The following is a 16,171-nucleotide window of genomic DNA, read 5'->3' as shown; positions in this document are numbered from 1 at the left end:
CCTTGGCCAGATTCCCACAGTAAATATCAGAGAAAAAAAGGAAAAAGGGGAGGGGGAAAAATCATGTGAAACACACCAGAGCACTGTTTTCTTAAAAGGACCTGCCCTAAGCGATACCTCATTACCCAGAGTTTCACTGACCCAGGAAGAGAAATAACCAACTCCAGCCCCCTTTAGACACCCCGTCCCAACTGGGGGAAAGGGGAGAGCTTAGAAAACCTTGTGACAGTCACAGTCCTGAGGTACAGGCCCACTGATGACTAAGACCTGACAGTAGGCTGTGGAATACGTCCCCTCCCCCTCACCTCACTGCCACATCCCCAAAGGCCTATTTACTGCAGTTCCTTTTACCTGATGCATCATTTTCAGCAATCAAGAAAAGTTACAAGGCATACCAAAAGGCAAAAAACACAATCTAAAGATGCAGAGCAACATCAGAACCAGACAGGGAAGGATATTGGAATTGTCAGAACAGGAATTTACAACAACTATAATTAATATGCTAAGGGTCCTAAGGGATGAAGTAGACAGCATGCAGGGGTAGGTGGGCAATGTAAGCAAAGAGGTAGAAATCCTAAGAAAGAACCAGAAAAGAAATGCTATATACACACATCACTATAACAGAAATGAAAAATGTCTTTGATGGACTCATTGGTAGACTGGACACAGCTGAAGAAAGAATCTATAAGCTAGATAATATATCAACAGAATCATCAAAAACAAAAAGCAAAGAGAACAAAGGCTGAAAAAAAAAGTATCAGAATACCCATTTCTGTAGGATGACTACAAAACATGTAACATACATGTAATGGGAAGACCAGAAGGAGAGGGGACCAGAAGAAACATGGGAACAATAACAACTGAGGATCTCCCCAAATTAATGTCAGACACCAAACAGATATCTCAGAAAACACCAAGTATTCAATAAATGCCCAAAACACTACACCTAGGCATATCATATTCAAACTGCAGACAATCAAAAAATAAGACAAAATCCTGAAAGAAGGTCAGGGGCAAAAACCATCCTACCTACAGCAGAACACAGCTAAGAATTACATCCAGGAGGAGTTAAGATAGTGGAGAAGTAGGGGGACTGGGATGTTCCTTCTCTCAAACACAGCTGTGTTGAGGTCAGATTACTTACAACACCCAGGAAATCGATCGGTGGATCGACAGAATGATCTCCACAGTTGGAAGGAGACAGCCTGGCAGGATTGAGGCACGTGTATGTGATTTGGGGAGATAAGCTGGCACAGCCACGGAGTGGAGGGAACCCCTTCTGTGCAGAGACAAAAGGGACCAGCAGAGAGAGGGGCTGTGAAAGGGCAGCTTCCAGTTAGCACAAGAGGAAAACCTCTCTGGACTACGGAATGGGGAGCAAGAAATACAGAGAGTGTGGGTTCTTTTTGTAATCAGCCTTTGGAGCTGAAATTCAGAGGCTTTGAAAGTGCTTAACTTTCTCCAGAGCAGAGCTGTGGCCCGTGCTTCTGGGATGGAGGGAGCCGGCCCCAGAGTGCATAGCAAGGGATAGTGATCTCTGGAGCACACTGGGAGAGAACTTCCTAAAGTGCTTTGGGAAGAGGGGTTATTGCTTCCCAAGGACAAAAGACCCTGCAGATGTCAGCCAAAGGCCTTTCATCAGCAGGGTGGAGAGCTCTACTCTTGGATCCACATGGTACCAATTCTTGAAGACATTAGGTTTTGAATCCCAGCCAAGAGCCAAGTAGAAGATGCAGGAAAATTGTGGCACAGGGCAAGCTGACCATCCTCACAACTCTGTGAAGAGCTGCTGAATAGCGTGGGTTGAGAGCCCCAGTCCAGGAAGGAGAGATTGACAGTGGCCCCCAGGGGAATCAGGACATGCTTATACCAAACCCCACCCCTCCGTGTCTGGCAACTGTTTATTTACTGCAGCAAGACTGACTGACCCAATGTAGCCAGCCTCTGCTCCAGACCAGCACAGCCTCTGGTCCCAGGCACCAACAGACGGCAACTATTTCTTGGTTTCTTTTCTTCCACCCTCTTTTCCTTTTTTGAAATCAGGCTCATAGTTTCTGATTTCTTTTTGGTCTCTCTCTCTCTCTCTCTCTATATATATATATATACACACTTTATTCCATGCTTTTTCCATCTTTTCTCTTTCTTCTTCTTTATTTTCCTTTCTCTTTCTCTGGAATTAGCCTCCTAGTTTCTTGAGTCTCAGTTTGGTTTTCTTTTCTTTTCTTTTCTTCCCTTCCCTTTTTCTCTTTTTATGAGATCAAGCTTCTCCTACCTTTTCTTCAGGGTTACTTCAACAAACATACCAAAGTACACCACGTAAAGGTCCAAAAACACCACAGCAAGCAAGGAGGAGCTCTGCAGAAGAATAACCAGTGGTAAGGAGCAGCCAAAACACAACCACAGAGTGCATGCAGAATACACAAAAAAAACACTTCCTGGAGGGCCAGGTCCTGGACAGTGTATGACCCCTTTTTAATAGAGTAATACTCTCAGGTGCAGGACACATAACAAGCTTTTAAAACATGCAAAAGACAGAAATTTAGCCAAAAATGACAAGGCAGAGAAAGGTCAAGGAGAAATAACAGCCAGAGACTTGCCCAAAACAGATATAAGCAATATATCTGAACAATGATTTAGAACAACAGTTATAAGACTAATAGCTGGGCTTGGAAAAAGCATAGAAACACCAGAGAAACCCTTGCTGTAGAGATCAACGACCTACAAACGAGTCAAGATGAATTTTAAAATGCTATATCTGAGGTGCAAAAATAAGCCAGATGCAATGACAGTGAGGATTGAAGAAGCAGAGGAGAGAATAGGTGACACAGAAGATAAAATTATGGAAAAGAGTGAAGCTGAGAGAAGGGGAAAAGGAAGTTACTAGATCAAGAGGGGAGAATTAGAGAACTAGATGATGCCATGAAACAAAACAATATCCATATCATAGGAGTCTCAGGACAAGAAGAGCAAGAAAAAGAGGCAGAGGGTTTATTTGAGCAAATTATAGTTGAGAACTGCCCTAATTCAGGGAAGGAAACAGGCATGCAAATCCAAGAGGCACAGAGAACTCCCTTCAAAGTCAACACAAACAGGTCAACACCATGACATATCATAGTGACACTTGCAAAATACAAAGATAGAGAATTTTTGAAAGCAGCTAGGGACAAAAGGTCTTCATCCTACAAGGGGAGACACATAAGTTTAGCAGACCTGTCCACTGAAACTTGACAGACCGGAAGGGATTGGCAGGAAATATTCAATGTTCTGGATTAAAAAAATATGCAGCCAAGAATCCTTCATCCAGCAAGGCTGTCACGTGGAAAATAAGGAGAGATACAGACTTTCCCAGACAAACAAAAACTAAAGAAGTTCAAGAGCACTAAACCAGCCCCACAAGTGATTCTAAGGGTCCCCTGTGAGCAGAAAGGAGCAAAGACCAAAGGACCAGAGAACATCACCAGAACACAAAATCTACAGATAACACAATGACACTAAATTCATATCTTTCAATAATCACGGAATGTAAGCAGACTAAATGTCCAATCAAAGGCATAGAGCATCAGAATGGATTTTAAAAACCCAAGATCTATCTATATACTCCTATGAGAGACTCGTTTTTGACCTGAAGACACCTGCAGATTGAAAGTGAGGGGATGGAGAACCATCTATCATGCTAATGCACATCAAAACAAAGCTGGAGTAGCCATACTTATATCACGCAAACTAGATTGTAAACCAAAGACTGTAACAAGAGATGAAGAAGGCATTATATCATAATCAAGGGGTCTATCCATCAAGAAGAGCTAACAATGTAAATATCTGTGCCTCAAAATTGGGGCACCCAAATATATACATCAATTAATCACAAACATAAGCAAACTCGCTGATGACAATACCATAGTTGTAGGAGACTTTACTACTCCACTGACAGAAATAGATACATCAACTAGGTAGAAAATCAACAAGGAAACAAAGACTCTGAATGATGCATTGGACCAGATGGACTTACAGGTAAATTCGGAACATTTCATCCCAAAGCAGCAGAATACACATTCCTCTCGGGTGCAAATGGAACATTCTCCATAACAGATCACATATTGGGGCACAAATCAGCCTTCAACAGGTACAAAAGGACTGAGATCGTGCCATGCATATTTTCAAAACACAACACAATGAAACTTGAAATCAACCACAAGAAAAACTTTGCAAACCCCTCACATACATGGAGGTTAAAGAACATCCTAGTAAAGAATGAATGGGTTAATCAGGAAATTAAAGAAGAGGTTTGAAAAGTACATGGAGCAAATGAAAATGAAAACACGACAGTCCAAACCCGTTGGGATGCAGCAAAGGCAGTCCTAGCAGGAAAATACATTGCCATTCAAGCCTATCTCAAGAAGAAAGAAAGGTCCCAAATACACAGTCTAACCTTACACCAAAAGGGGTTAGAAAAGGAGTTGCAAATAAAGCCCAAAGCCAGCAGAAGAAGGGAAAAAATAAAGATGAGAGCAGAAATAAATGACATAGAATACTTGGAGCACCTAGCTGGTTCAGTCAATTAAGCGTCCAACATTTGATTTCAGCTCAGGTCATGATCTCACAGTTTGTGGGTTCAGGCCCCACATCGGGCTCTGTGCTGGCAGCACAGAGCCTGCTTGGGATTCTCTCTTTTTCTCTCCCTCTCTCTGCCCCTCCCCTACTTGCACTGTCTCTGTCTCTCTGAAAATAAATAAATAAATAATAAATAAATAAATAAATAAATAAACTTTTTTTAAAAAGGATATGGAATAGACCCCAGTCTATGGTACTTTGTTACAGCACACAGGACAGACGAAGACATTCCTCCCCTCCCTCAGGCACTCCACCCTCGCTCTTTCCATTTTTGCCAAATGTGGTTCATATCACTGGAGAGTTTCTCAAGCTCAGACTAATTATCAAGGTGGGATTACCTCCTGTTTATAACCAAGCTAATAACCTAACGCCACTGTCTGGATCAGTTAAACATTTACACTAAAAAGGCCCCCACTCTCCATTCCAATGCGTTTTCATCAGTTTTGAGTACTTTAGAACTTTCCTAGGGCATTTTCTAAAATTTAAATCCCCAAAGCAAATTAAAAGACATTTTCTTTTATTTTTCTGCTGGAAGCAGTGTCACTCACCAGGTAGGTGTTGTAATGAAAATGACAGGCACCTTTCAGAATGGGGCAGCTGGTCCTCCTCGGATTATGACTTGCCAATCTGTCAATGTTGGGATTTGTTAGTGCCTCATGGGGGATAAGGTGGCATGCACATCCTAATCCCAGAATCAGTGGTTATGCTACCTTATGTGGTGAAGGGACTTTGGATGTGTGATTAAGTTAAGAGTCCTGAAACAGGGAGATTAGCTTGGGTTATCTGCGTGGGCCCAGTATTGTCACATGTCGCAGACTTTGAGTCTAGACTTCTCTCTTGTCCATCAAGAGAGCAGGTGCAGAATTGAATACAAGAGAGGCTAATGTCTGGGAGGGGACAAGAGCCCTGAGAAAGAGTCCTTTCTCCATGTTTATTAGGATCAGAAGGCTCACATATGTGATGGACATGCAGAAAGAGACAATAAAACAGTGATCATTAACTCGTGTGTGTGTGTGAGAAAAGGGGCTTCAAAAGTATGCAGTTCTAGGGGTTTGGGTCAAGACAAATCAAAACCCCCGCTCTGAGCAGACAGCCGTTTACTGCAGGCACCAGGCACTGTGTCTATTTATCTTAACTTTTCTAGGGGCTAAGGCAGCTAGAGCATGCTACCTCAGAGTCCACAAGGTGTTTTTCTTGCTAATTAGCTCTGGGCGCTTTCACCCCATAGTGGCTTTCCGCCCTATGCTTTGTTTTACCTAATGATGAATTCTGTGTGCTTTCATCCTGCTGCAGCGGCTTTCTGCCTCTACCTGTTCTTGGACGCTTTTGTCCTGTGGAGGTGGCTTTCCACTCTATGCTTCGTTCTAAGCTGGGCACTTTTGCCCTGTGGTGGCTTTCCACCCTAAGCCTTGTTAGCCCATTGGTGCAAGCTCAGAGAATTCTTAAACTTATTCCCCACAGTCACAGGACCCTTACAAGAGGCAGGCAGGAGGGTTAGCCAGAGAGAGATTGAAGGATGCTACAGTGCTGGCTTTGAAACATTACTCGTTTTATTCAGGAACACTTAGGCAGGATTTCTATGTGCCACACGGTGTTCCAAAGGCTCGGCACACCCACCCTGTGCAGCCCTCATCCTCTATTTCGTGGAGGGGCTTCTAGCACACCCACAGACAGTCAGTCAGGGCCTGAAGGTTGAGCACAAAGGGACCTTTGGTGTGTGTCAGTGGGGTGGGGGCAAAAAGCTCTTGTTCCAAATTCCTCTTCTGTTTCACAACATTGTTTAATGCACTGAGCTGATTAATGATTTCCTCATTTCTGCCTCATTTCATGCAAGGTCCCCATGTGCCTAGAGTTTTTTCTTCCAGGTACAAAGTCACATTTTAACGTTAAGAGATGATAACAGATGTCTATGTTGACTTTTCAGTCATATTTTAATCTTAAAATATAGCCCAGAAGGATGCTGACAAGTGAGTCCAGAGGGATACCTTCATGTCCTAGGGACAGATGGTAGGGGATATATTTTAGACGTGGCTAACAGGCCTTCAAAGGTATATTACTTCCCCCTTTTCAAAGTACACAATAGCATTTGTATTGCTTTGTGTGAACCCTGGTGACTGGGTAGCTCTGCTTTCCCAGAAGAGGTGTTTACACTACAATGGTCTCACTCACCCTTGTTTCCAGGGACTCGAATATAGATTCAACTAGGTCAACAATTGTTTCAATTTGTTTAATTAGTCTTACACGATCTGTTTTGGACTTGGCTGTCAAATTCTGTCTGATGAATGTGACTCTGGAAAGCGGCATCTCTGAGCCAATTTATTCCCCGTGAAGCCCTGACTGCCCTTGATGAGACCGTGTGGGGAGAGTCCTCCTGGAGGCATCCAAGGGGATTTGGGAGAGCAGGAAGACTCCAGGCTTGCATCAAAGAGCCTAGGACAGGGGTCTTCAGGGCATGTGTGCCTCACACACCCGAACGGGGAATGACACAGAGCTTGTAACGGGGTGGGATTTTGGCAAACCCAATTGTGCTGGGACTGAGATCGATATCCTTGGGGTCAACGAGAGGCTTCAGGTTAAAGTGCTGCAAAATGGCGGACAAGAACAGGAACAACTCCATGCGAGCCAGGCCTTCTCCAACACACACCCGCTTTCCTGCAAGTGACAACAGTGCTGCTGAGACTCCGAGGCAGCCTCAAGACACAGCAGCACTGCTACAGGCGAGGCAGCAGAGGGGGTCGGGGGGAGGAGTTGTGGCTAAACTGTCACCCTAAAGCAAAACTGACCCCTCTCTGCCTGTTGAAAGGAAGCACACAACACATTTCAGTATAAGAATATCTGTGATAGACATATTCCGGGACCAGCCTTCATACAGCTTCCGTCACCAGGACTCAGCAGCATAAGCATACGTTAGGTTGGGAGAGAGATGTCTGTCCAGTGCTCACCCTGACATCCTACAGGAAAGAAGCGGGGCCACAGCTGGAAGCCAAACACTCTAACGCTGGGTGTTACTGAGCTGGTTATATGATCTTCCCTCCCACCAACCCCTAGGGAAAGACCCTGGAGAATGAGGCCGGGGCCCAAGAGAGGGCCAAATTGTCCCATGATGAGTCCAGGTAATCAAACATTAGATTTTGCTTATTAACGCTTGTTTAAAATTATGGAGAATTAGGTACTAGAGTTTTGAAAGACGTTCACTAAGTCCTATTAAATACATAAGGGTTTCAGCACTGAATGAAGTATCTGCTTTGCAGAAATAATAAATCATCTCATTCCCAGGACCTCCAGTAAGAGAATGTCATTTGGGCTCTGTGAACAAGGACAGACACCTCTGGGACATGTTGTGACCAGAAGCCAGGCCCTGGTGCAAGTGCATGGCCACGGCAAAGAGCACAAACCAGGGACAGACACATCTGGGACATGTGGCCAGAAGGCAGGCCCAGTGAAGGTGCATGGCCTCGGCAGAGAGCAAAAACCAGGACAGCTCCCCGGGGAAGGGGCTACGTCTGCACTCTTCTTACCTGCAGAAAATACCTTGAAATAATCACTATATTTGAACTTTCCACTTTCATTCAGAAAGTGCTCTGGCATAAACTTCTCTGGATCAGGGAACTCTTGGTTGTCAAACAAGAGGGAGTCCAGCGTTGGGACCACGACTGTACCCTAGAAGGAGCAAAGGCCTGTGTCAGTCCATCAAGTTAATAGAACATGAGCTTCCTACTGGGACCTTCAGGTGGGGAAGTTGTTTGCTTAAGGACTATATGGAAGGCAGTCAGGAGTCAAGTGTAAATGGTGACAAGAGCTGTAATCTCATCAGAGGAGGAGCCCTGGGCAAGATTATACCATTGTTGGTTTCTGGGTGGGGAAATACCACAAACCCGAGGCACTGTCCCAGGGTCCCCTTTCCAGATTTTCTCCATTTCTTGGTCACCAGGCCCATGTGAGGACTTCTGGGAAGCAGCACTCTGCAGGTGGGAATGCTGGCCCGGCCCCCACCATTCAGCCATGTCCGCCCGAAGGATCCCGCCCTTTGGAGGCTGGCTGATGTGCTGGCAGGGTGGTGCTCAGCGTGTGCACGCCAGGCTCACATCTGACCTTGGGGATGACGTATCCTCTGAACATTGTGTCCTGGATTGCTTCATGGGGCAGGTTGGAGGGCAAGAGGTCGATGAATCGCTGAATCTCATGCACCACGGCATCCATATAAGGCATCTCTAACCGGTCCTTGATGGCAGGGATTCGGCTTGGCCCAATCACCCTGTCGATTTCTTCATGCAGTTTCTCTGCCACAACATGAACAGATGTAAGGGATCGACTCCAGGCTGGCTCAGCACCCATGCCCCCACCCATCTGGCAGATGCTTATGGAGCACTGTCAGCAGTGCTCCAGGGCATCCTGGGCACCACAAGTGCCAAGACGACCAAGCTCTGTGAGTCTGTTTAAGCTTCTCGCATGTTAGCCTCTAGCTGATCATAGCTAATCCAGTTAATCCAGCTGCATGGCCCTGAAATCTTTGCCCACTACTTGGCATACCTTCGATCTCTGGGTATTTCATGAGAATCAGGAGCCCATATCTCAGAGTGGTGCTGGTGGTCTCTGTACCCGCAAAAAACAGGTCAGCTACGGTGGCAGCAATGTTGTCAAAGGTGAACCAAGGCTCTTTGGTGTATCTTTCCTGCAGATATTAGAGACAGCCAGGGACTCTATAAGAGGGTGTCTTCAGGTGGATGAGAAAAGAGCCTGACAAGCCTGCCAGCTCCCAGGGAAGGAGGCAGGTATGTGTGAGGCTATCCCGTGGAAACGTGATCGTCTCCACTGCACAGTTAGCAGCACCAAGGCTCCCACAAAACTGGCCATTGGCAATATTGTGCCCCTTGCCCAGGGTGCTGAGTCTTGTGCTCCTTCCACAGAGCTGAGGGCTGTCCTGGGGAGTAAGGCTCTCCCCCGTGCGGAGCCGTGACCTCCAGCAGCCCAGAGCTGAACTGTGGGGCCTCTGCTAACAACCCAAGAGTCACAGGGGTTGCTCTTGGCCTTCTCCAAGCCCACAGTCAGCACCATTGATTCCCAGGAGGCAGGAAGTCACCAAGAAGCGAGACACCAGGGTGGGGCAGTGAGGACCCCAGAGATAGATCAGCTTCCAGGGAAATCAGTTCCAGAATTCACATGCTGTTCTAGAGCCCCAAGAGACGTCAAAGGAGGGAGGAGAAACATCACCATCTCAGTGGGGGGCCTAGGGGGCCTGGAGGGCCTTCAGGTAGGTAATGCTGGCGAGGCTTGGAAACCCTTGAACTCATGTACAATTTGGGGGTTATGTGCTAAGGAGGACTGTGGAGGCCTTCACAGCAAATGAGACACAGTCATCAAAGTCAGAAATGGTTACGAAGTACAGCCTGGAGGGGGCCACAGGAAGGGCCCACACACCAGCCCCACAGCCACTGATGGCTCTCCCAAGAAACCCCTCTTGCTGGCCAGCACTGCAGACCTCCTATGGTGTTTGAGGCCAGCCAGGCAGGCTGGCCCTATCTCCACACCCGTGGGAGCAGGTGTGGTAGTCATACGAAGCCAGAGTGGTGTAGAGCCAGAAGCACCCATGCCCAGCGGAGGCAGTGTGGGTTGCAGCCAAGTCGCCCCGCCCGCCAGCAGTCTCAGCCCCTAGCAAGGAGCAGAAGAGCTTCCCTACTTGCGGTGTCTGCAGTACCTTCCGCATCCCCAGGAGCAGGCTGTCGGTGAAGTCCCGGGGGCAGTTGGGGTCCAGCGACTCCTCGTGCTCCTTCACTCTTGCTGCAGTATAACTTTTTATTTCATACACATTTTTTATTACTTTTCTATGGTTTCCAGGCAGGTAGCGCATATAGCTTGGGAAAATGTTATATAACTAGGGGGAGAGAGACAGAGAGAGAGACAGAGAGATACAGAGAGACAGAGAGGGAGAGAGACAGACAGAGAGAGAGTTATCTTACTATTCTTTCTTGCAAATGCAACATGGTTTTGTGTCCTGGGCTAAAAACTTTTCCAACTTGAATTGATGGCCATCAAGCTGTGTTATTTAGAACATTTTGGCTCGCAGTAACTTTTTGGTGCCACAACTTCGGGTGTGTGAAGTCACGTGTTAGTGTGGTACTGTTTTAAAGTGTAATACCGTAGGTGTCCCATGGTCAGCGAGGGGAACTTGGGGCCTCGGGGAGGTCTCCAGAAGCAACATCCAGGCGCAAGCGCCTGGGGCCCCCGCCCATCCCCCAACCCCCACCTTGTCCTGTGCCAAACTCAGAGGGCAGGTGCAGACTAGGGGGTGGGGGGGCCTCACTTGGAGCCAGCTGGTGCTGAGCAGGTGGAAGTTCTCGTTGAACAGCTTCTGTATCCTCAGCCCGGTTTGGTCCGTGTAGTCAAAGCGCTTGTGGAAGAGGATGTCCGAGATGACGTTGCAGGGGGCGTAGCCCAGAACAAAGGTGGGGTCGAAGGGCTGTCCTGGACCACAGGTGAGCTGTCAGGGACCCTACACCCCAACCTACCCCCCCCCACTAAGGCTTTCCAGCACCTGGGAGCAGTGGCCCTGAACACAGCCCAAACTCTGAAAGCCTTGTGAGAGCTACTGGGGGCCCCCTTCTTTTTGGCGCCCTTGCTCCACCTGAGGTGGAGAGGACCCCTAGCTGCCAGAGGGTCCTGAGGGTAACGCCACCCTGTCGGGGTCAGCGGCTGCTGATGACTCTGGGGCCCAACAACCCACCCAGGCAGTGCGCACGAGGACCCAGCCCTGCCCCCCCCCGCCCCCCTCAGTGAGCCTGACAACCTGGCCCTGACCCCCTCCCCTGCCCCAGGCAGTGCGCACCAATCCAGCCCCTGCGCCCCGCCCCAGGCAGTGCACACAAGGACCTGGCCCACACACACCCTGGGTCTTCCGGAATGCCTCCGTCAGGAAGGGCACCTCCCTCTGGATCCGCTCCTCATTGGCAAGCTTCCCCATGCCATAGTCCCGGAGGATGCTCAGAGACAGGCGCCGGGTGTCCTTCCAGCTCGGCCCATTGTTGAACGTAATTCCTAGGGCAGAGGGGACAAGCACCCAGTCACAATACATGCCGAAGGCAGGGTGACAGCCCAGGCTGCCCAGCTTCGGAGAAGCCTTCTCGGCTACTCCCCACTGCTCCTTTCCCTACTGCATGTCCCCTCCCAGGGGCGCCCTTCTTACCATCAGTGTGCCTTCTCCTTCCACTTTGCCTGGAGACCTCCCCAGGGGACACAGAGCCTCAGCTGCACAGCAAGACGAGCCCCCACCCCTTTTCCCTCTGTTCACAAAATTCCCAAGAAGCTGTCCTGTTTCCACTGATTTTTAACCTCCACACTGCAAATACCTTAACTTGCAGCTTTGTGGCTTCTCAGAAAGTGTCCTCACTAAAACCTGAGCTGTCACTCAGCTCCCAGACTCTGCCCACCATTGGATCTGGGAAGACCTCACTCATGTTCCCCTTGGAGGGAAGAGATCTGAGGAAGGCCAAGGCAAGGTATGTTCTAGAAGGAAGTGTGGCTGCACGGGAGGGACAGGGAGGAGTGAGATGACGAAGCACAGACCAGACTGAGGGTCTCAGTTCCACCTTGCAGGGAAGCATGAGGTGGGGAAGGACAGGTGGACTGACAGACAGCATGGCCCCCTACTAGGTGTGGGTGCACAGAGAGTGCACGGCACCCAAGGCCCTACTTAGACATTAGGGTTAGATTTGGTTAAAAACACAGCTGGGATGGAGTTTGGGGGTCCTGGGATCAAGTCTGTGCATGCTGAGCTCTCGATCCCTGCTGGACGCTGCAGAGGCTGCTGGGTAGATACCAGGGACACAGCTCAGAGCCCAGAGGGAACTCAGGGCACATGTGACCACACTCCCATGTGTCTGTGGGACCACTGACAGCCTCAGGGGGAGGGCAGCCTCAACCTTCCAGTGGCAGCAGCAGACTCGCTGACCCAGGATGCAGGGCAGACAAGTGAGGGGACCAGAGTATGTGTGTTCAGGAGGCCAGATGACAGAGCTGTGAGCTGGGTCCCCAGTCCTGAGGACCAAAGAAGCTGGCAGAGAAAGCAGGAAGAGGGAGTGCCCAGTGGACATCCCCTCGCCCCCTCCCCCAGCCAATGGCTCTGACATGGCAACTGAGGACAGACAGTCAAGGAGGTAGATAATTTTAAAATGGCAGAGAGAGGTGCACCTGGGTGGCTCAGTTGGTTAGGCGACCACCTTTGGCTCAGGTCATGATCTCACAGTTCGTGAGTTCCAGCCCCACGTCAGGCTCTGTGCTGACAGCTCAGAGCGTGGGGCCTACTTCAGTTTCTGTGCCTCCCCTCTCTCTACCCCTGCTCATGCTCTGTGTCTCTTTGTCTCTCAGTAATAGATAAACGTTAAAAAATTTTGTTTTAAATGGTACAGAGAGACGGAGACAGAGACAAAGACAGAGATAGACAGAAGGAGAGATTCCAGAGGAGCCAAGACTTTGGGGTCCAAAACAGGCTGAAATGGATACAATAACAATTCTCCATCACAGGTTTATAAACATTTACTGAAATGAAAAAAAAATTTTTTTTAATTAACATACACCTTGTGCTCACTATTATGCTGATAATTAACATTTGCGTTGTTATCCCTGGGGAACCAGATGTATGCCATGTACAGAGCCTGGGCCACATGGTACATGTGAAAATATGACTTAGGAGCCACTATCAGGAGGGGATGAAGCCCCCTTTGAGTCCAGCCCATGGAATGGGAAGTGGCCCTGGCCTGGCTGCATTCAGGGACCCATGACTTGGACCAGGGGTGGCAGATAAGGTCTCCCTGGAGCTAGACAGAGCTCCTTGACCCACAACTGCTGTTCTCGTGGGGCAGCAAAGCTCCTGTGGTGTTAATGACAAACACTGACTAGTTAACTTTGCTTTTGACAACCCCAAAGAAGCAAAATCCACAACATCCAAGAGAGAAAGTCAAATGCCACTGATAGTGACAGGGTATGACCTTGGGAATGTATAAAGGAATAAGGGGACAGCACCATGAGAACAGCGCACACAACAGGAAGCACATTGATTTGAAATTTCTACATAAAATGGATACAGGTTTTCTAGAGGTTTGTCACCAAAGCTAAGCCAGGAGAAACTAGGGCCTGCAGGGTTTTGTAGGGTAGATGGGACATGGCTTCATTTCTAATCTGCTTTAGAATCTCACTAAAATGACAGTGAGCAAGTAGAAAGGAATAAGCACGCGAGTCCAGAGGAGCAAGCAGGGGCAGGCAGGGAGCTCACAGGGATGTGAGCAGGTGCCCCCATGATCTCCAGGATGTCCCAGGAGACACAGGAAGTGGGGATTGGAGTCAACAGTCTGGACATCACTCAGATAAAAATCAGGCAGGTCCCCAGACCCCAACAGGAGGTGACAGCGTTTGTTCTAGATACGGGGAACCCAGGGCGCTGGAGACATGGGCTGCTGAAGAAAGAGAGGTGAGGCTGGCAAGACAGGATCATGTGGAGGTCCCTTTGTGAGCTGGGGTGCGCTCAGCACCCTTCCTGGTCTAAGAACACCCCAGGTGGGGTGTCAGAGGCCTCCTCATTGGAGAATTCGAACCGCAGCTGAGCTAAGCCCCACAGACCAGCAGATTGCTCCGTGGTGTCAGTGCCTCATCTTAGGTGAGGGACCTTGGAGGGTGGAGCCTCGACACCCAGGAGCAGGTGGGGCTGTGAGTGGAGGCTCTCTGGACTGAGGCTACACCCGGGAGGCTACAACGTGTGCAGGAGGAAGGCACAGCTCAACTGCTGGAGGCATTTTCCTTTGTGGCATTTCTCTGCAAGCACACATCTGTCCTGCTCACCAGTGCGTGGGTGCTTGCGGTCCTACCTTTTCTAGAGCAAGTCTGTCATGGTAGCTTTCAATACAGTATGTGATGAGCACCTGAATTGTCCGAGGGTCTCTTTACCTTTCTATCTTGTACTATTTACTATGTGGCTGTCATCACTGGTATTTCAGGACCTGGCTGGTCCCCCACCATGGGGGTGCTCTGAGAAGTGGGGCTCACCTTTTTCCTTGTGTGCCGCAAAGGCATAGATTTCTCCTCTGCCAGAAAATTCATTCTTGTAGTCGAGCAGGACTTCCTTCACTGCCTTATAGCCATGCAGAACCACGGTGCGCTGGGAGCCCAGGTACAAGGTGAACACAGGCCCGTACTGCTCTGCCAACTGCAGAGACCAGCAAGCAGATAAGTGAGGCCACTGGGAACTTATGGAAGAAGTCGGACAGGCTTTAAACTGACCCCCAAAATTGTTATTTACCAAGAGAAGACAGAGGGATCTGGGAAAAGACAGTCTTTGTCCAGCCCAGTTTGGAAAGACTCTCCCCACAGAGGCTTTCTTCTGCAGGGAGGGAGGTTCCAGCACACCTAGGCACCTGGACACATGTGCCTGAACACAGTTAACTTGGTGGGCTGACTCCTGCTCCTCCCCTGTGGCCCCTTTGACCACATCTGTGCCATCACCCCCACTGTCTGCTATCCCCAGTCTAAGTCCTGGACCCCAGGGTGCTACTGGAGGACCCTGAGCCAGCACTGTCCTGACCTCCACAAGTCCGTCCTCCATGGTGCACAAACCACTGTCAACATCTCCCTATTGCAAACACTAGGCTCTTGGGCATTCTTTTATGAACTCATGTAACAGATTTAACAACTCATTCAGTTTTTAGATTCTTTAGCTCATTCACTGTTCACAACAACTGTAGGTGGAGGTGCCACACAGGTTGACCACTATTCACCCTGTTGTCTGGCATCTACAGTGTGCACCTGGTGTGAATATATGGCTTCTCCGTGCTTTGCAGTGGCAAACAGCAGCAGCAACCCCAGCCACACTGGCCTCACCAAGACATCCAGTGACAGAGCAGTTAACACTGGGCTCAAGCAGAGGCCTCTGGGGATGACCATGGCCAATGCCCACTCAAGGGCTCCACGCCCATGCTGTACCACCAGCTAAATATTTTTAATGTCACTCTTGGATACTACTGTTCAGTCAGTTCATTCATAACAGGCTTGTATTGAATAGCAACCTGTCTGACAATTAATTGAGTGCACACATATTATGTCTAATCCGTGAATTCTCCTCCCCCAAATCAATGATATTTTTCCTACCTTGGTTAAAGATTTGGGAACATTCTTGAAATCCAACTGGAGAAGATTCCCAATAATGGGCAGTGGGAAAGGGCCAGGGGGTAGTTTCCAGCTGCTGTAGATCTGCTTCCAGACAGAGATAAGCATTAGGGTGGCCATCCACACCAACAGGGCAACTGTGATGCCCAGGGCAGCCATGGTGACTTTGGGGTCACTACTGACTTGTGAGAATGATCTGGGAAAAAAACAAAGCTTTTATAACACACCCTCAGGAAGGAGGGTAACCATCCAACCAATGCCACCTTCCTTTTCCTTGGGCTCAAGATATTAATTTATAATTAACTACTGTTGGCCATCATTTCAAAGGCTGATTCCTGTAGCAGTTGCATCCAAGAAGCTCCATCCCAGTACCCACTTTATGATCCCCAGGGTCTGTCAACACTGAATGCTG

The 16,171-nt window shown here is 48.7% G+C and overlaps 1 protein-coding gene across 1 annotated transcript; it reads right to left on the bottom strand.

The window, feature by feature from the left end:
- Positions 1-6,823: 6,823 nt before the first annotated feature.
- Positions 6,824-15,948, bottom strand: LOC125933090 (cytochrome P450 2E1). Its single transcript, XM_049645967.1, has 9 exons — positions 15,742-15,948; positions 14,644-14,803; positions 11,494-11,643; positions 10,913-11,073; positions 10,307-10,483; positions 9,142-9,283; positions 8,704-8,891; positions 8,130-8,271; positions 6,824-7,263 (listed from the first exon to the last, which is right to left on the bottom strand). The coding sequence occupies exons 1-9, from the start codon at positions 15,916-15,918 to the stop codon at positions 7,073-7,075; spliced, it is 1,488 nt and encodes a 495-aa protein (XP_049501924.1). The 5' UTR covers positions 15,919-15,948; the 3' UTR covers positions 6,824-7,072.
- Between the last annotated feature and the right edge of the window lie 223 nt (positions 15,949-16,171).

This window comes from Panthera uncia, chromosome D2, assembly GCF_023721935.1.
Source record: "Panthera uncia isolate 11264 chromosome D2, Puncia_PCG_1.0, whole genome shotgun sequence".
In the NCBI taxonomy this organism is placed as follows: domain Eukaryota; kingdom Metazoa; phylum Chordata; class Mammalia; order Carnivora; family Felidae; genus Panthera; species Panthera uncia.
This window is presented reverse-complemented; position numbering and strand designations above follow the sequence as displayed.